This window comes from Delphinus delphis, chromosome 6 (genome assembly GCF_949987515.2).
Source record: "Delphinus delphis chromosome 6, mDelDel1.2, whole genome shotgun sequence".
In the NCBI taxonomy this organism is placed as follows: domain Eukaryota; kingdom Metazoa; phylum Chordata; class Mammalia; order Artiodactyla; family Delphinidae; genus Delphinus; species Delphinus delphis.
Genome location: NC_082688.1, coordinates 56812795 through 56833044, shown reverse-complemented (window position 1 = coordinate 56833044; position 20250 = coordinate 56812795). Strand labels below are relative to the sequence as shown.

General features: G+C 39.5%; 1 protein-coding gene across 6 annotated transcripts in view; it reads right to left on the bottom strand.

Annotated features, from left to right (window-relative positions):
- KDM4C (lysine demethylase 4C) overlaps window positions 1-20250 on the bottom strand; it is a 398364-nt gene that overhangs the window by 293915 nt on the left and 84199 nt on the right. For all 6 annotated transcript variants that reach the window (XR_009519875.1, XM_060014734.1, XM_060014733.1 and 3 more), the window contains one exon: window positions 2841-2890. Coding sequence is in view for 4 of the 6 variants with exons in the window: in XM_060014734.1 (XP_059870717.1) it covers window positions 2841-2890 (50 nt within the window). In the remaining 2 variants the exon portion in view is untranslated. The remainder of the gene's footprint in view (window positions 1-2840; window positions 2891-20250) is intronic.

The following is a 20250-nucleotide window of genomic DNA, read 5'->3' as shown; positions in this document are numbered from 1 at the left end:
ACACTGTCTTTATAGTTATTAGCCTGCCAAAATTATAATAATGCGTATTCTTACAAACGTGATACTCTAACTCTAATTTAGAGGAAAGTAACTTTTAGATATCATTAACAATTTCTGTTCAGAACTGTCAAATCAAAGGACGGTGTTTCTCAGTGTCCCCGTTTCATTATTAAATGAAAGCATACATAATGCAGGAACAAAATTCCTTTTCTACTAGAAGGCAACCCTAACATACCAATGAAACTTAGATCAGCATCTGACTGAAAAGACAATGCTCCCTGAGGATTCAATTCTGAATAAAGGCATTCTGAATGAGACTTCTGTCTTATCTTCAGTTGTCACTCAGTGGAACTCCACTTTCCCCTGGAAATAAGTCACTACCAGTCTACATCGTCCTTGGTTAGGGTGGCTAGCAAAACAGAAAAAGAGGGTAACGGGGTGAATATGATTCTCCTCCCTTGCGGGAGCAGATGAGAACAAAGTTGCCTGGCATATCCTTAAGGCAGGGAAGAAAAGTAGAAGGTGCTCTCTGTAGACACAAGTGGTCACAGAGTGAAAGCAATTGATAGAGTTCCCAGAAGAATGACTCAGCCTGGCCCTTAAGAAGACAGACAGCGTTGAAGGAGGTGTAACTGCATGAAGGTCGTCAAAAGGTACAAACTTCCAATTATAAGATAAATAAGTACTAGAAATGCAATATATAACATGATAAATACAATTAACACTGCTGAATGTTATATACGAAAGCTGTTAAAAGAGTAAATCCTAAGAGTTTTCATCATAAGGAAAAGAATTTTTTTCCATTTCTTTATTTTTGTATGTATATGAGATGATGCGTGTTCACTAAACTTATTGTGGTAATCATTTCATGATGTATTAAGTCAAATCATTATGCTGAACAGCTTAAACTTATAACGTGCTATATGTCAAGTACATCTCAACAAAACTAGAAGAAGAAAAAAAGAAGATGGACAAAGCCTTAAAAAATAAAAATTCAAGTTCCAGTAAAGTATGTTTAATTTTAACAGTCTAAGAAGGCATACAATATCATGCTCATCCAGTTAGCTGGGGACATTCACCTTCATACTTCAGGCACTCTCAGGCCCAGGGGGCCAAATAAAAATGAGGGGGTCAAAAAGAGATTTAACACAACCCTTTGGTGAAATGATATGGCAACATGAAAAGTACTCATAAAACAGCTATAGCCCAAGATGCAGCATCAGTACTCCTTGGAATTTATCCCAAGGGTACAACTAAAGGAAGAAAAAATATTATTGGCACAGTGATGTTAAGTACACTATAAAAAAGAGAAAAAAATTTGGAAATAACCAAAATAGGTTAAGTGCAATCAGTTGACAAAAAGCTAAGCAGCCAACTAAAATAATCATGAAGATTATGCAACAGGGGAAAATATGCACACATTAATGTGAAAAAATTAAAATTACTCAATGAGAGAAATACTTAAATGCCAATAACTTGAAAAGAATAAAATTAACACAGTGATATTCTACACTGCAAAAATATTGGTTTGGCCAAAAAGTTCATTAGGTCTTTTCCGTAAGATGGCTCTAGTAGCACTTAGTTGTCTTTAACTTCATTCGAAACAATTTTGTTAGATTGTATTGTGACAGCTGTCATATCAGGCGTGCATTTAAAAAAAAAGCTTATCAAAACTGGTGAATTTTGTGTAGCTATTTTAATATTGAAGATGGAAAAAAAAGCAAAATTTTCAGCATATTATGCTTTATTATTTCAAGAAAGCTAAAAACAACTAAAATGCAAATAAAAGATTTGTGCAGTGTATGGAGAAGGTGCTGTGACTGACTGAACGTGTCAAAAGTGGTTTGCGAAGTTTCGTGCTGAAGATTTCTCGCTGGACGATGCTCCACGGTCAGGTAGAACAGTTGAAGTTGATAGTGATCAAATAGAAACATTAATTGAGAACAATCAACGTAATACCATGCAGGAGATAACCGACATACTCAAAATACCCAAATCATTTGCACCAGCTTGGTTATGTTCATCGCTTTGATGTTTGGGTTCCACATAAGTTAAGCAAAAAAGCCTTCTTGACCGTATTTCCGCATGCGATTCTCTACTGAAACCTAACGAAAACGTTTTGTTTTTAAAACAAATTGCGACGAGTGATGAAAAGTGGATACTGTACAATAAAGTGGAATGGAAGAGATCGCGGGGCAAGCAAAATGAAACACCACCAACCACACCAAAGGCCGGTCTTCATCCAAAGAAGGTGATGTTGTGTATAAGGTAGGATTGGAAGGGAGTCCTCTATTATGAGCTTCTTCCGGAAAACCAAACAATTAATTCCAACAAGTACTGCTCCCAATTAGACCAACTGAAGCAGCACTGGATGAAAAGCGTCCGGAATTAGTCAACAGAAAACGCATAATCTTCCATCAGGATAATGCAAGACCGCGTGTTTCTCTGATGACCAGGCAAAAACTTACAGCTTGGCTGGGAAGTTCTGATTCATCCACGGTGTTCACCAGACGTTGCACCTTCGGATTTCCATTTATTTCAGTCTTTACAAAATTCTCTTAATGAAAAAAATTTCAATTCCTGGGAAGATTGTAAAAGGCACCTGGAACACTTCTTTGCTCAAAAAGATAAAAAGTTTTGGGAAGATGGAATTATGAAGTTGCCCCAAAAATGTCAGAAGGTAATGGAACAAAACAGTGAATATGTTGTTCAATAAAATTCTTGGTGAAAATGAAAAATGTGTCTTTTATTTTTACTTAAAAACCAAAGTAACTTTTTGGCCAACCCAATACCTCAAAAACAAAAAACCTATCTAGATGAGAAACAGAAAGCAAGTTTACCTTGAGCTAGTCTTTCCAGTCGTTTTCCATGCTCTGGGGGTATTGCATACCTAAAATTTTAAACACAAATAAAAATTTTAGATTTATAATTGTTCAGCTAGTATCCTAAGGACATCTATTCCTAAATAATGTCATGTAAAAAAAAAGTCAACCCCAGGGACTTGCCTGGTGGCTCAGTGGTTAAGAATCCGCCTGCCAGTGCAGGGGACATGGGTTCAATCCCTGGTCCGGGAAGATCCCACATGCCACAGAGCAACTAAGCCCACGTGCCACAACTACTGAAGCCTGTGCGCCGAGAGCCTGTGTTCTGCAACAAGAGAAGCCACTGCAGTGAGAAGCCTGTGCACCACAACTAAGAGTAGCCTCCGCCCGCCGCAACTAGAGAAAGCCCACACGCAGCAACGAAGACCCAATGCAGCCAAAAATAAAAAATATATAAAAAAATAAATTTATTTTTTAAAAAAAAGGTCAACCCCAAACTCCACTTAGATGAACTAAGCAGAGATTAGAGAACCAAACACAGAACTGTATCTCTTGTACACTAAACAGAAGAAAAATAAACTTAAATCACCTATTTCAATGTCCCAGCTCACCATTCCAACCACATTTTACACATTAGGGAACAAAGGCCCAAGGCCAGCAAACTGCTTGGACATGGGGCACCTGGCCACAGCATGGAGTTTAGAACCTCCCTTGTAACACTCACAGCACCCCAGCGATCCAGGGCTATTTTTGGTTGTATATTTTTTGTTTTGCATTTGGTTAGTTTGGCCTTTGTTTTTAAGCAAAAAAATTTTTTTAAAGTTTTTGTTTTTTTTAATTTATTTATTTTTGTCTGCGTTGGGTCTTCGTTGCTACGTGCGGGCTTTCTCTAGTTGCGGCGAGCGGGGGCTACTCTTTGTTGCAATGTGCGGGCTTCTCATCACGGTGGCTTCTCTTGTTGCAGAGCACAGGCTCTAGGCGCACGGGCTTTAGTAGTTGTGGCTCACGGACTCTAGAGCACAGGCTCAGTGGTTGTGGCGCATGGGCTTAGCTGCTCTGTGGCATGTGGGATCTTCCCGGACCAGGGCTCGAACCCGTGTCCCCTGCATTAGCAGGCGGATACTTAACCACTGCGCCACCAAGGAAGTCCAAAAAAAAAAGTTTTCTTTAAAAATAAAAACCTTTTAAAATGCTTTTTACTGACAAGCAGGATAGAACATGAAATTATTAATAGTAACATTTATATCTCCACCAAACCTTTCTAAGAACACTGTACTTTTCAAATAGATTTTAAATAAAAATTTACCAGCCATAAAAAAGGCAGCTTTGATTTATTTCACAATTATGTGACTTTTAAAATCTTGATTATAGAAAAAAGAATTGTTGGGAATTCCCTGGTGGTCCAGTGGTTAGGACTCGGTGCTCTCACTGCCAGAGCCTGGGTTGGATCCCTGGTTGGGGAACTAAGATCTGCAAGCCATGTGGCATAGCCACAAACAAAAAAAGAAAGAAAGAATTGTTCACCCTTGGAAAACAGAAATTCTTCTTCAAGTATTACTCATTTCTAGTTCCTGGTGTTTTCAAAAGTTACATACTTGATTTTATTTACTGTGAACTTACTAACAAATTTTAAAACAATAATCTCAAGTTAAATGATCATTTCATGTTTTAAATAAGAATATATTACTCTCCAGACCTACATTTGCTGTTTACTAGCTCAATATATATTAAGTACAAGTTACTTTTTTACTAAAATAACTTTTCTCATTTTACTTAACACCACACTTGGTTGCATTTAATGCCACTGATAACATATGCAGAACTTAATTGGATCCGTTGTAACTAGGCAATTCTCTAAAAGAAAATTCAACCATATATCCTGTTGCTTCAGGCACCGTTAATGAAATTATTCCAACTGAATTGGGAAGATAAAATTTTAGCATAACTAAATGACAACCACCCAACATGTATTTATACACTGGCCACTTCTCAACAATTTTTAATCCCTGGTTTACATTGCCAAATATACCCAGAAAAGGACACACACACACACACATACACATGCATGCCCCAGACAAGCATAACGTACATGCTAACACATGCACGTGTATACACACACAGGCATGCACTCATGTAAGGGCTGGACATGGAGATATTTATATATCCAGGTTCACTTTTTTTTAAAAATGGTATCAAAGTTAAAGTTCATTAACCCGAAATTTAACCATCTGCTCACAGAAAACATAAGTAAATATAAATTTATATATAAACATAAATATAAGGATAAAAAATACACTTGACATAGTCTTTCAATTGATCTTCACAACTCTATGACAAAAATCACATAGCCAACACATAGTAAACACATCTCTTAAAAGGGTTCTAGTAAAAATTCTCTGGAGGCTAATCATCAGAAAGATTTTTTCCATACATTATACATGTATCAAAAATTCTTTAAATTAGACACATGACTTGTAAGGCACTGAGTGTGTCCCCTCAATGCAGTTTGACCATTACAGGTGGGCGCCCACCTTCTGTTGTATCCTTCCAAACTACCCTCCATGGTGTGCCAAAGTCATCTTTGCAAACTACAGATCTGTTCATGACAAAACCCTGGGCCTTCAGTGGCTGACTTACCTGAAGGATAGAAGCTGAACTTTTTTTCAGGACACACAGACCTGCTGCGATCCTGACACCTCTTCAGTTGCACCTACTGACCAATGTCCCAATCAAATCCTGCTCTTTGGTTTACCAGACCACTTGAATGTCCTTCCAGTGCCTTTGTTACTTTATACCACCACTACTTTCCATCCCCTATTTCTGGGATTTACACACCCTTACCATCCCTGTCCAGCCAACAAAACCTCCTCTCCTTTTTCTCCACTCAGCTTGAGTCACCCCCAGGGAGAGCTCCACACTCCTCCTTTTGCTCTATCAACCACACAGAAGACAGGTTTCCACCATGGTACTCAGAATTTAATTTTTTTACCTTTCTGCCTCCCTCTCTCCTTTCAACCTCCCTAGGGGCAAGGACCAGTGTCTCTCCTAGAACAAAGCACCAGAAAAGCAGATGCTCAGAAACTGTGTGCTGACTTTTGTGGCTCTCAAAATGATGAATCATGATCCTCACCCTCCAGGGTGGAAGATGTGGAAGGAGAGGAAGGATACAGCAAGAAGAAAAAAATCATGAAAGTGGGAAAGTGGAAGAACAGGTAAGAAATTATATAAGCCAATACCTCATTTCCTAATTACAGGGTCAGCCTGGCATACTCAGGATCAACTCTACCAGTTTCAACTTCCTAATCCGTTCAAATACCTAATTCAATCAAATCTTTCTCCCAGGACTCTCTACTTTTAGTATGGTCTCCCCATTTTGCCTTGCCTTCTCTTCATCCCTCCTGGATCTTATGCTGTGAAGGACAGTGTGCTCAAGGTAGATGGGCAGGACTGGGGCACTTAATTTCCACTTAAATGGCATGGGGCAAAAATAAGGTCCTGATATAACTGCCCTAAAAACTTAGCTCCTATGAATGTAGCAGCCAGCAAAGAAAAGTACCATCTAATTTCTTTATAAAAAGAAAAAAAATGGTAATAAATACCAGTCAACCAGAAAAAAGTTCCAGCTTCATAAGAATGTTAATATTTTTCATCTAAACAATTTAAAAAATCAATATAAGCAACTATCAGAATATAACTGAAACAGAATGCCCTGAACGAGAGCAATCATGGGGGGGATAAAAGCCCTTAAAAACCTGAATCACTCGTATGCTTTTAAGAAGTCTGAAATCCTGCTGCTCTAACATACAAGGTTTTATTAATTTCTGTCTTCTAGTAAATTCTACTACTTCATGGAAACATTAAGCAATTCTCAGCATTTATTTGGAAATAACAGCAGAAAAATACTGCCTACCTGCCCACCCATCTGACCGTTTCCCATCAGCATTTAGACATGCTTATCTCTTCTGCCTCAAAAAAATACCTTCTCTGGGCCCTTCATCCTGCTACCACCCATCTACTTTCTTTTCTTCCCCTTACGCACACCACTTCCAGTACTTGCCTCGTTTTATCCCATTCACCCTGGAGTCCAGCTCAGTCTGGATCCTATTCCCATCACACTCAGTATGACTGCTTGGACAAAGGTTGCCACGTTGTTTAGTCTTTACCTACCTTGTCCTCTCTGGAATTTTCAACTAGCTCCTTAAACACTCACTTCTCTTGAGTTTGATGATTTAAGTCATTTCCAGTGCTTTTCTACCTTCTGCTCTTGCCAAACCTACCTTCTGGCTGCCTAACGTTCCCCAGGGCACCATGCTTTAGTGCTTCCACATTCTTCCCCAAGGGAGCCACCTTCCCTCAAGCCTTCAAGATCACCCACGTGTTGCTGAACCATATCTCCAACCCATGTGTGTCCCTCTGAGTTCTGCACTTCAAAAACCAGCCAGCTACTGAACAAATCCATTTAGCAGCCCTCAAACACAATCTGTCCAAAGCTTAATCCTCCAGCATCTTCATGACAGACCTGTTTCTTTTACAGAGTTCCTCATCTAACTGCCCAGAAAAATGGAATTTGTCTGTGGTTGTACTCCGCTATCTAATCAATCCCCAAGTTTTATGTGTTCCACCTGTTACTTATACAAGAGAAATCTCATGAACCTGTCTACATTTCTCTATCCTAACTACAACTGCCTTGGTCCATTCTGTCACACACATCATTACAGCAGCCTCTTAGCCAGTCTTCAGCCTTACCCTCTCTAGTCCATGTAGCCAATCAGTTCATGTCACTTCCCTCACTTGTATAAAATCTATCTGAAGCAGGAACTGGTGACTAAGCAGAGGCAAGCTAGAAGGTCCGTAGGCATAGGGGTTTATTACAGACAATTAGTGACCTCAGTCAGGGAAGTCCTAATTCTCTGGCTCTGACCACCTCCTAGCCTTTTCTATGAAAGTATCCTATCACTTCAAAAGACTCACAACAAACAAGATCAAATTTGTGATTTCCCCCTTTAAGTTGGTTATCTCCCCCAGCTTCCCCATTGCAGTTCAGAACTCCATTTGCCCTCAGCATCCTATACTGGAACTATCAGAGTCACCTCTTCTTTAATTTGTCATCCTCTCTGCCCCCACTGCCAGTCACAAGTCCTATCCACTCTACACCTTCAAAACCTCATATCCACCTCCCTGCAGCAAAACCTCAATTCCAACCCTGATCTGCCCCAGCTAGACCATTACCATAACTAAACTCTATCTCCTTGGGCAGCTACAGACCTCATATCACTATCATAGGATAAAAACCTTTATTCCTTACTGTTTGGCTTTCAAGATGCCCCCCCCACACACACACAGTTTAGCCGCAGCCACAAAGAGCAGCAGTCCACTCTCCACAGTTTGGACTATGAATTATTCTATCCCTCACAGGGGTTTTTTGACCTCACTCCTCACCACAAACAGCCCCTCCATTCTGCTTCAAATCCCATCTTCCCAAGCCTTGCCCAGATTCCACCTCCTCCTTGAGGCTTTCTCTGACCACTGGAAATCTCGGCAACCCTACCCCTTTTCGTCCTCCCAGAGCCCTTCCGTTATATTTCTCATGTAGTATTTATCATCTACTACATTCCATAGCTAGCTGCTGCGTGGTGTGCATAAATCACTTCTGTCTGGATAGGCACTGAGTTCTGTAAGGGAGAGAATGCCTACCACCACCCAGAAATTTTCACACAAATTATCCATTTTAACCTACCTTTTATAGTGAGTGTCTGCTTTATAGCCAAGCACTCTGTTCTGTGCCACCATTGCTCAGTTAGGCAGCTAATTCTTCATTCTTTGAGGATATAAATGTGTCTCACACTTCTCTGTGTCCTTTGAAAACCACCAAATAAGATGCCTACCATTGTATACCCTCAAGTACACACTGGTGTGCTGAAATTACTCACTGTTCAATTAACCTTTAGGACAGTGTTTTTGTTTGCGATATAAGGAATATTGCAAACAGTTCTGCTAACATCAAGACACTATGAATCATTAATGAACTATGGACACACGAATTAGATATTTACAGGGTTGTGTTTTATTTAAAACCAGAGTCTTTTATAACTAAGGGGGAAAAAGATCGAATTTGAAGGCCAAGGAAAACAGAATAACCCCAAGTACATCTTTGGGTGGTTTTCTCATAGACCTAAAATGATGTTATCCTGGTGATTGTAATACAAATACTATCTTTAACTGAATAATATCGGATTGACATTTCGAACTGTCAGTAGGTAAAGCTGTATTTTTCAAAATGTACTAGATCCATTCCTCTGATTCAGGCTTTCTCTATGAACTGGTCTCTGCACTTCTCGTTTCAAGATATGCTCAGTCCATTAGTCTATCAGAAGTGTTTACCAGGGCTTCCCTGGTGGTGCAGTGGTTGAGAGTCCGCCTGCCGATGCAGGGGACATGGGTTCGTGCCCCGGTACGAAAGATCCCACATGCCGCGGAGCGGCTGGGCCCGTGAGCCATGGCCGCTGAGCCTGCGCGTCCGGAGCTTGTGCTCCGCAATGGGAGAGGCCACAACAGTGAGAGGCCCAAGTACAGCAAAAAAAAAAAAAAAAAAGAAGTGTTTACCAGCACTACTAAAGGGTAACTCCTATTTCTCAGATCATCCCCCAAGGGCTCCCTAATATCTTTTGGGAGCCCTGGGGCTGTCATAATGTACTTAGAAATCAATGTCCTCAGCTGTCCCGCTACCCCTACCTTTGTCCTGTGCTGTCTCACACAGGCAGCTGCAGAGGTCCCTGGCCACTGGCACCTCCCACCGGCCCACTCCCACCACACACCCCCGCCACCCTGTGACATCAAGGGCAGTCTTACCAAGCCCAGGGACACAGAGGGGAGATCCCCTTCCATGTCCAGGCCAGGCTCAGGTAGGTCAGTCCTGAAACAGCACTGCCCTCTACTCCGTTCCCCTAACGGAAGCTGTGTGTGAAGTGGCCCTTTCCTCCTCCGTATATTTCCTTTCCTTCTTGCTGTTTTACTCAGTCATTTCCCATGAAGATTCAGGCTCAAGTCCACAAGGATAGTTTTCTGACAAACAACAACTCTAAACTGACCCTCCCCTCTTTTACTGGCATAAGCACGTGTGCCTGACTTGCTTTCAATAGTTACTAAAGTGTTGAAGGCTGAGTGAAAAGAATATCTGACCAATAAACATGATTATATCGCTTATCACAGCTACCATTTATCGAGCACTTTTAAGACGCCAAGCCTTGTGCTAAGATCCTTTGATAAAAGTTCTCCTACTAACACCTCCATTTTACTGATGAGGAAACTAAGACTTAGAGGGATTAATTTACTTGAGCAAGGTCGATGACAGAGCTGGAGCCCAACCCCAGATCTGACTCCAAAGCCCAAGACATGCTCTCCAGACCCATATTCCATTCCTGTTTTCTCATCAATCACAGGAAGATGCCAAGAAGAAGGAAGTGACAGGTGCTACCAAGCCCGTCCCTCCCAAGGACATATCCACACCCTTTACAATGATCACTGCAATCACTGTAGGGTGATCCAACTTTTAGGAGAAAAAGTTTTCTGTCTGCTAACAGGCCGAAGTTCCAGTATTCACACAGAATAGTTCTCCCAGCTATCTTTCTTACATTTACCCACTTTTAAAATTCACAATTGGAAAGACAAAAAAAGTCACTCGCCTTTGAAACTAAAGTTATAGTACACACCAGGCAAATGATAATGACATTTTAAATATTGATAAAATGCAGATACAAAGAACAAAGTCATCAAACCACCACTCAAAACTTTTCTTTAGTTCTTGTTATAAAAAACTTCATGAATCAAAAAGTAAAGTGCCTAAATTATACTTCACAAAACTCAATATTTCTGAAGTAATTTACAATATACTTTTTAATCAAGGCATATCCCTGTGCCAAAAAGAAGGCTGAACAGCTACAGATTTTATATGTGTGATTATATTACATTTTCACATTACTGATGATGTTAACAAGTTTTACCATTCGTTCATTTATTAAAGTTTAAGCATTAATATTTTAGATTATGAAGTCTCATTAGTTAACTGTGGAAAACAGAACACCGCTTGCTTCATTTTCAGTTCTGAAAAATAGATGAATGTGAGAAACAGAACACGTGACTATAAGGGATGCTCTGGTAGGTGCCCAGCCTCTCCTTTTCTGGATGAGGCCCTCAGCACCTTCACCAAAGGGAGGATCCTTGCCCCACATCCCGCTCACCCAGGGTCTCATTCCCTCCCCCAGGATCATGCCCCTGGCGAGGGAGGGGATGGTGGCCCCTATGCAGTGAATGGTCCAAGCCTGAGTATTAAGGCCTGGCCCTCTTGCCTCCATTCGGGGCAATTCTGAAGGGCCCTGCCAGGTCCAGAGCTGCCTCTGAGATCTGCCCAGGGCTCGAAAGCAGTCAACTTTCCCTTCTGCCTAGTCCTGCCTTCCTCCCTCCCCAAGGCCGCTGCTTCCAGCACACAAATCTGAGTCTCAAAGTTGGCTTCCTGAGTGACACAAACTACAACAAACAATTACAAAGAACATATTTGTAAGGAGGTGTCTCTTAAACACCAGTCCTGAAAACAGAAGCTGGGCGTCTCTAACTATGACCCGGAAGACAAAGTGTTTGAACTGAGGCCCTACAGGGACATCATATAAAAAGCCCCTGAGGAAATGAATTCAGCCAGAGCTTGGCCTCACACTTATGCCACCTGTGGCCCATTTCCAGACAGAGCAATTAGATGGGGGGAAAAAAAAAAAAAAAAAAAAAGAAGGGCTAGGGCTTCCCTGGTGGTTCAATGGTTGAGAGTCCGCCTGCCAATGCAGGGGACACGGGTTCGTGCCCCGGTCTGGGAAGATCCCACATGCCGCAGAGCGGATAGGCCCGTGAGCCGTGGCAGCTGAGCCTGTGCGTTTGGAGCCTGTGCTCCGCAATGGGAGAGGCCACAACAGTGAGAGGCCCGCGTACCACACACACACACACACACACACAAAAGTCTAGCAGCCACATCTGTAGACAATCATAAGTAAGGCAACTGCAGCAAGAAAAAAGGTATTATAAATTATTAGTTGATATCACCCATAAACAACATAAAAGAAATCTTTACGTCTTAATACTGACCTCTCCAAAATACTCAACAGACAACATATTCAGTAGCATAGTGATTTTTCAAGTACTAGATGATCAAATGACTGATTTTCTGTTTTCCGTGGCACCCCCAGGGCCCCAGGGTTTCCTGAGGATACCTCAGGGAAGGAGTTGGTAAGGGAGAGGGTCCCACCAAACACATTTCAGCCAGGTCAGCTCTGCCTTTACTTTCAATTTTATATAAATTGCCCTCCTGAAGAAATTTTCAAATGGAAAGTTTGAGAACCTCTGTGCCAGGCCAGTGTTTTCCAAAGTGAGGACCCATCACAGAAAATTTTTTTCTGGTTTATGCATAAATATTCTGTGTAAGATTTGAATTCATGTAAGATTTAGATTCCAATAAAATTTTGCTAAGAACAAGTGTTCTGCTACTGCTAGAAAATAAAGGGGAGGGTGGGGGTACTAAAAGCTATATTTCTAAACTGTAAGTTTCATGAAGACCATTCTGTCCTATTCACCATGGTATCGCTAGCACTGAGCCCAGTACCTGACTGGTGGGTGGTTCAATAAATATTTAGTGAGCAAACAGGAAAGAAACAAAACCAAAAGTCACCGAACACAGATGTAATGTTTTACAGGATCAAGCATTAATAAAACAGAAACAAACTGCTACTTCCAGAAGAATCAAAAATATAGTAACTTCAAAAATTGGTAATAAACAGAAACATGCCCATAAGAAGCTATTTGTCCATATCAAAAATTTTCAAATCCAATATTTTCCCAATGAAAAACAAACTTACCTTATACAGAAATCTTCGGAGGGCAGTATGCTTTCCAAGTGATCATTTATTCAAAGGATAATCGTACCATCCATGAATAAGATAAAGTAGCTTAAAGAGTTCCACTACAATTGGCTTACAGAGTTCTACCACAATTATCTCCAACAAAGTATTGAAGCATTTTCAAGGAGATTTCCTGTGATTGAAGTTTAATCTTCAAGGGAAAACTACCTACACAGCCACTGTACAGTTGGAAACCTCTTTGAAAATTGAGAGGCTTTCAAAAGTGCACGTTACACAAAGCAACCAAGCTACCCAAAGACAACTCAAGCAACGTGCAAAAAACAAACAAACAAAAAAGGTATACAGCCTTAAATTTAAAAAAAAGAAGTATTCACTTATATGTGGATTTCTTTAAAAAAAAAAAAAAGATACTAATTCACAGAAAAAGAGATCAGACTTGTGGCTACCAGAGGCCAAAGGTGGGGAAACGCGGAACTGGAGGAACGTGGTCAAAAGGTACAAACCTCCAGTTATAAGATAAACAAGTACTAGGGATGCAATGAACAACATGATGACTATAGCCAACAATGCTGTACGATATATAGAAAAGAGAGGTAATCCTATGAGTTCTTATTACAAGAAGAATTTTTTTTCTTCATTTTCTTTTTATTGTCTCTATATGAGAAAATGAATATTAGCTGAAGCTACTGTGGCCATCATTTCAAAATATATGTAAATCAAACCATCATGCTGTATGCTTTAAACTTACACAGTGCTGTATGCCAATTATTTCTCAGTAAAATTGGGGGGGGCGGGGAGACAGTAAATAGTCACATGTTTCTGCCAACACCTGACATTCCGTAAATGATGTTACTATTTACTCAGGTGGGCTGAGAGAGGTAACTTATAAGAGCGAAGACGGTGACGGCAACCCATCTAATTCAAGCCCTTGTTGATGTATAATGCCTTGCCAAAGAATATTCATTTTTCAAGGAAGATTGTTAAATGGGCTTTTTTTGGTCTCTGGTCAGAAGATCATTTCAGAGATCATACAATTGGATGCTATGTCCTCTCAGAAATATATGTTATAAAATAACATTCCAGAAGCTTCGTGCACGAATCCTTAAATAAAGAAACCACGTATGGAGCCCCCACAAGTAATTAGTCATTTGGAGGAAGGGAAGAAGGGGTGGACACAACATTTGGCTATATTAAATTTGGAGTGTATTGTCTGTGGATTTCTCTTAGGCAAGCTATCAAATCTGTTATTATCGCTGACAAGCAAAATATAGTAGAAGGTCTAAAACTTTCTAACAGGTTTTTGTAACTTCTAAAAATTTCCTATACATCAGGTCAATTCTATACGAGGCATCACACAAGATACATGACTATATTATTTTATAGGCTAATTTTGTAATATTTACCCACAAGAAACCAAGAAGAGTATTATAAAAAGATCAATAAAGACTGAAAGAAGCATGCTGCACAGCCCCCTGGGGGCCTGGTGGTTAGGATTCGGCACTTTCACTGCAGAGCTCCAGGTTCGATCCCCGGTCGGGGAACCATCCTGCATGCCGCACAGCATGGCCAAAATACAAAAAGTAAAAAAATAAAATTAAAAAAAAGCATGACGCTGTAGATATGTGATATACAAGTTAGCAGATCCCAAAAACAGAAGCAGAATCCTGCTTCAATAATTAAACAGGCCTGTGAGCCTATGGTGGTGCCTGGCTCGACAAAGGTGCCGTGGTGCTGCCCTCAAGAAGCAGAAAGTCTCCTTGTGGAGACAAGACCAAAACACACAAACCAATGAAAAAAAAGAGTTCTGAAAGAACAGGACATAAAAAAGTGGTAAAACTGACTATCAGAACAGGACATAATAAAGTGGTAAAACTATTAGATATTGTGACTATTTAAGTCACGAGAAAAGAGAGCAATTTTGGTTCAAGTAGTCAGAAAAAAACTTAACAAATTACAGATTCTTTAGTTTCAAGCCCAGTGTAAAGATTTATTTTTGCCAATTGCCTCTACTTTGGGTAAAAGTTACTGATCAATTGCTAGAAATGCTTTTAATAAGTTAAACAAACATACATTTTAATAACTTTAATATTCTAAATATACATATTCATTCCATCTTAGGGAAATATCCCCACAGGACATCTTTTCAAATCTTACAGAAAATAAGTTAAGAGCCAGTTAAAGTAATTGAATCAGCCTTCCTAAAATTTTTAAGCAAATACTTGAACATTTATTTGGGATTTTCTTTGCCTTATATCTGTAGGAGACATCGAGTTTTATTCCCTTTGTGCAGCATAATTCAGGTAATAGCACTCTCCTTCTTAATGGGGAACCATCTCCTCCAAACACAAACGTGTAATTCTAACGGGGGCTGCCATTCTTCGTGCCTCTGCCCTCACTGCCACAGAGGCAGGCCTGTGACCCAAGCCAGGACAATCCTCATACCTTCCTACCCTTGGCCTCAGTGATTTAAACAAGAGATTGGCATAGAATCCAAGCCAGGAGATTCCATGGTCCCTCCCCAAATGGGGCAGCTTTCCTTTCTAGTGACACAGGGAGAAATATACGAGCCAGGGAGAAAAATGAAGGCAACATACAAAGAGAAGTGGGGCCCAGGATCCAACACACGCTGGCAACTTCCAAGGGTTCCAGACGTTTCTGACCATTCATGGCTATGTGAGCCAATTAAATTCTTCCTTTTGGCTAAGCTGATTCATAGTGAGTTTATAGTTCAAGGAGCCAAGACAATTTCAACAAAACATTCTCGATCCAGAGACATCCAATGCAGACATTATTTTTTAAATGGATTAAAAAATGTTCCAAATAACATGAGGAAATGCATGAAAATTAAAGTAAAAATTAGTTGACCCAAAATACTGGAAGAGCAAGGATTGTGTTATAGCCTTCAGAAGTTAGGCTGGTCCCCATCCTAGCAGTTCTTATCTGATAGGTTTGATAGACAAAGCACTCTTAGCTCTCAACAGGAACAGACTTGCTTTTCCCAAAACCTCATTTGAGGGGACTGAAAGTAAGTGTCTAATTGAAGAATCATCACCCATTCCCTAGAGGAAGACAAAATCCTCAAGGTAAAACTCGTTCTTTCTAAAATGTGGGGTTTTCTTTCTGATTTCAAGTAGATTTCCACGGGATGTCTACAGAACAAATCTGAAGCAAACGAAGCTGGACCAGTGGTCTCTCCCACTCTCAACTCCAATGGTTCCCCCATCCAAATAATTGCTATCAATTATAACAAGATTAGAATCTAGCCACATCTTATCCTTCTGAAAATCTATTTTATGCCATAGTTTTGTCCCAAAGTATAAGAGGCTGGTTTCTCTTTTGGTTCTGCAGAAAATCTCATTAAAAGAAAGTTGATGGTATAAACAAGAAAGACAGGCACACTTTCTTCTTGCCTGTTCCTTCACCTTTACTCTTTCCTTTTCTCTTTAAATCTATGAGAAGAGTCAGACAAATAAAAGTTAAAAATCCCTGCTGCAAGACTCACTAAGCGCCAGTCTCAGAGTCCTTAGTTTACAGATGTGGCCAAAAAACACCTACCTGAAACATCTGTTGTCTGGATTACCTGAAATGATTTCTTAAAATGATTAGCACAGTTCCTGGCACACATAAAAGATACACACTAAATGAAATGGAGTCACCAAAGGTAAAGAACATACTTCACCATCCTAGTCAAGACCTACACCTTGAAAAGTAAGCTGACAAAGAATGAACGCATTTGGGGTCACAGAAGTAGCGTTTATAAATCCATTTGTAAGCCTACCTGCAGAAGTGCAATCAAAAAAAAAAAAGCTGCTTTCCTATATGCTCAAGTCAAAGAATAATTTTTATAAAACAAATATTAAGTAATAAATATTTTCTACAAAGTGCTATCTAAAAGGCAATATTAAACAGTCTGAAAAGGAGGAAGAGAAATATGGAGGAAGAAGATAACTTAAGCAACATAATTTGTGAACTGCTATATCTGCCACAGTAATTAGCAAGGCTAACAGCACTAATGCTTGTTTTCCATGAACTACATAGTATATAAATTTGCATTAACCTTCTGATTTTTCCCTAAGAGTTACGGATTTGATTCAGCAATGTCTTTTCATTTAAAGGGTTTTCCGGGGTTCTTGTAGGTGGTGATGGTGGTGGCTTTAAGTGAAAGAGTAGCAACAAGGAAATAGGCATCCTGAAGGAATTTACAAGCCCCTGCTATGCTTATCAGGGGTATCAAAAGTACTTAATTAATATAAGTTTAGATTTCCTGTATGAGAACCCACAGTCGCCAATCAGTTAGTGAAAAGGCATTACAACTCAACACTTCAGGGAAATGAGTGAGATTTATTTTCAAAATCACAAACACTAGACCTCACTGACTTTCCTTAAAAAACTCGGTGCTGAGCAGGGGTCTTCGGGACTCACTGTTTGGACTGCAGGTATGTGTGTGTGCACCAGTGTGGTTGTGTTTATCTCCACGTCAGGCTCAGGTCTAACTAAAATATTATCCATCTGATCATGGATATGATCAGATAATCATGGATATGATATCATATCATGGATATGATAATATTGCTTCCTGTTATCTCTGCACTCTCTTCCTACAAATACACCTAGCAGCTGAGTACAAAATTAATACCATATTTCTGGGGTATAGTTCCAATTTTTTAAACCTTTTAAAATAATATTATCTCAAAATATATACATAGATATGCCTAGAAGTGATCAAAATAACTTATGCAATTAATTTTATTAATACTTCAATTAAAAAATATTTATAAAAGTCTATTTTTCTTTGTTTTATTTTTATTTTATATTGGAGTATAGTTGATTTACAATGCTGTGCCAGTTTCAGGTGCACAGCAAAGTGATTCAGCCATACATATACATATATCTCTTCTTTTTCAGATTCTTCTCCCATATAGGTTATTACAGAACATTGAGTAGAGTTCCCTATGCTACACAGTAGGTATTTTGCTTATTTAGAGGTCAAATTTCTCTAGGAAGAATAATTAAAAGCAGAAGCAAACCATTGTTAATTCCAAGAGTATTTTTTCTATACAAACCATCAGAAGGATACAGCTTTTACCATTATTCAATTAGTCTTAACATTTCCAATTAGAATACATTAATGAGTCTAAACTTACTAAACAGATATGTCAACAACAGGAGTTAGTATTGTATGTTGTTAATTCAACGTATCATTAAATAGTATCGAGCTGTCCAATCGCTAAAGTAACATTCCGCTCTGGGTGTTTAAAGGAAAAAACCTCAATAAGGAATTCCCTTCAGTAAGACCATTCATTGAACAAATACTTATTGAGTACCCACTGTGTGCCAAGCTCATGCCAGATACCATTGCAGGCACTGGAGACACGCTAGTGAGTCAGACAGTGAGGGACCCCCTTTCTGGGAGCTCACACTGTAATGAAGAAGATGTACAACACACAAGCTCAGGTCAACTCGATGACATATAATTCATTTGTTCTTTTAAAAAGACAGCCCTGAATTCTAAAATTCAGCAATAATCAAATATTTATTTATAAGTAAAGAGCTCCTTCTCTACCCCAGGAAGAAAGGAAAAGGAAAACAGCAAGAAGGGGTAGGGGAGATGGGAGAGAGTGAATGAATGGGGGGCAGCGGGGGAGAAAAGAAGGGACCGGCTGAGACAGACACCCAATGCGAGAATCCGCTCTCGGGCTTGAACCCTGCTTCTAGCTTATCACAGTTATACACACTGCCAAATATTCTTTTGCTTAAATTAGGTTTCCGTCATTTAGAACGAAGAATCCTTATTAATACAGAATCTATAAGGTCTTATACATAAGACATGCAATATATATTTGTTAAGTAAACGTATGAAATGTTAACATCCATTGAGCACTTACGATAATGCCAAGAGCTGTGGTATACGCGTGGTATACGCTTTGTATTTTATTTAATCCACACAACTACCTTACAATGTGGGCATCAAACCATGTGAGTATTTTAGGAGAGAAAATGGAGGCATGGGGGTTACGTAATAATTGTCCTGGGTGATATACTAAGTAAAAAAGCAATGCCAGAACTCAAAACATAAGACTCTGGTGCAAAAACCTGTGCTCTTAAATACTACACAGCACTAAACAAATCGATCTAAAGAAAAAGCATGGAACTAAGTTTATATTATACTGAATAATCTGACATTTTCTTATTGCTACATTTAACAAAACCGCACAGCTTACTGAATAAAATTTAGCCAAGTCCAAAATGCTGCGGCCCATCCTTAATTTTTCTAAAAAACATCCAGGAGAAACTTCTTTCCTGATTTTAGACCTTTCATAGCTTAAGACATGTCCTCTTAAACCTTACCTTTCTCATTCTCTACAGAGTACTAAATCTGAAAGTAACTTATTCATTATGTTTGGACATGATCTCAGAAAGAAAGATTCAAGGCACCATCTAAATTCTATTTCCTCAGCAATTAACCACTACCACATGATGCTTGGGAAAGAAAATTATATTTTGCTTATCCTTGAAACTCCCACTCTATCATATACAGAAATACATCATGCCAAGTTCAGGCTTTAAGTAATTACTATGACCAAAAAATTATTTAGTTTTATAATGTTATTAAGACAATAGTAATTATGAATATTTGTATAGTTCTTTACACTTTACAAAACACTTGTATACACAGTATAGCCCTGGACCCTCCTAGAAATCCTATTAAGTAGAAAGAGAATAAATCATGCCTCCATTTGGCAGTTAAAGAAATTCATGATGAAAGGAGTACAGTGATTTGCCCTAAGTGATTTGCCCTAAGTCATTCAGCTGGTAAGTGACTGGGATTTTAAAACAGGTCTTCTGGCTCCAAAGTCAACATTAATTCCCAGAAAATAAATATGTTACCACTGACTGCCAAAGCAGTTTTCTATCTGCCTACTTCAAGCTTTCTTTTTTCCTTAAACCTTCATGCCAGAAATGTTTAAATAAATCATTAGCTCCTCTAAAGTCTCTTCAGTACGAACCTGTGTTCATGAGCACTTAACTCAGCAAAATCTGCTACATGTTGTGCACAGAAAAGCATGTTTCACGGCTTCTACCTGGAGCCAGGCCTACCAGCAGCTACTCAGAAATCTCTGGAAACTTGGTGCTCTTAACAGTTACATTTGAGACAAGAGTCTTTATAGAACATTTTATATATTTTCTTGTCTGCCCTTGAAAAGACTGATCCAAAACAATTTAAAACTCCCTTGATTCAAAATGAGAATTACTTACAGAGCATCAATCCTATAGTTAGGCCCTGTGTTAAGCGCTGATGATTCAAAGGCAAACACAGCCCTGAACTTCAAAGCAGGCACAGGAAAGGGCCAGCAGGGGTGGTCACAACCCCTTGAAAGGTGCAAAGGCAGATGTCTAAGGTGGGGCAAGGCATGGTCCAGGAAGCCTTCAGGCAAAAATCTATGGAATACTCGGGCAGAGGACAGTAGTGCAGTCATGGAAGTAAGGAGAGAATCGTAGGCAGTCTCTGCAATAATCGTACCCAGAACTTG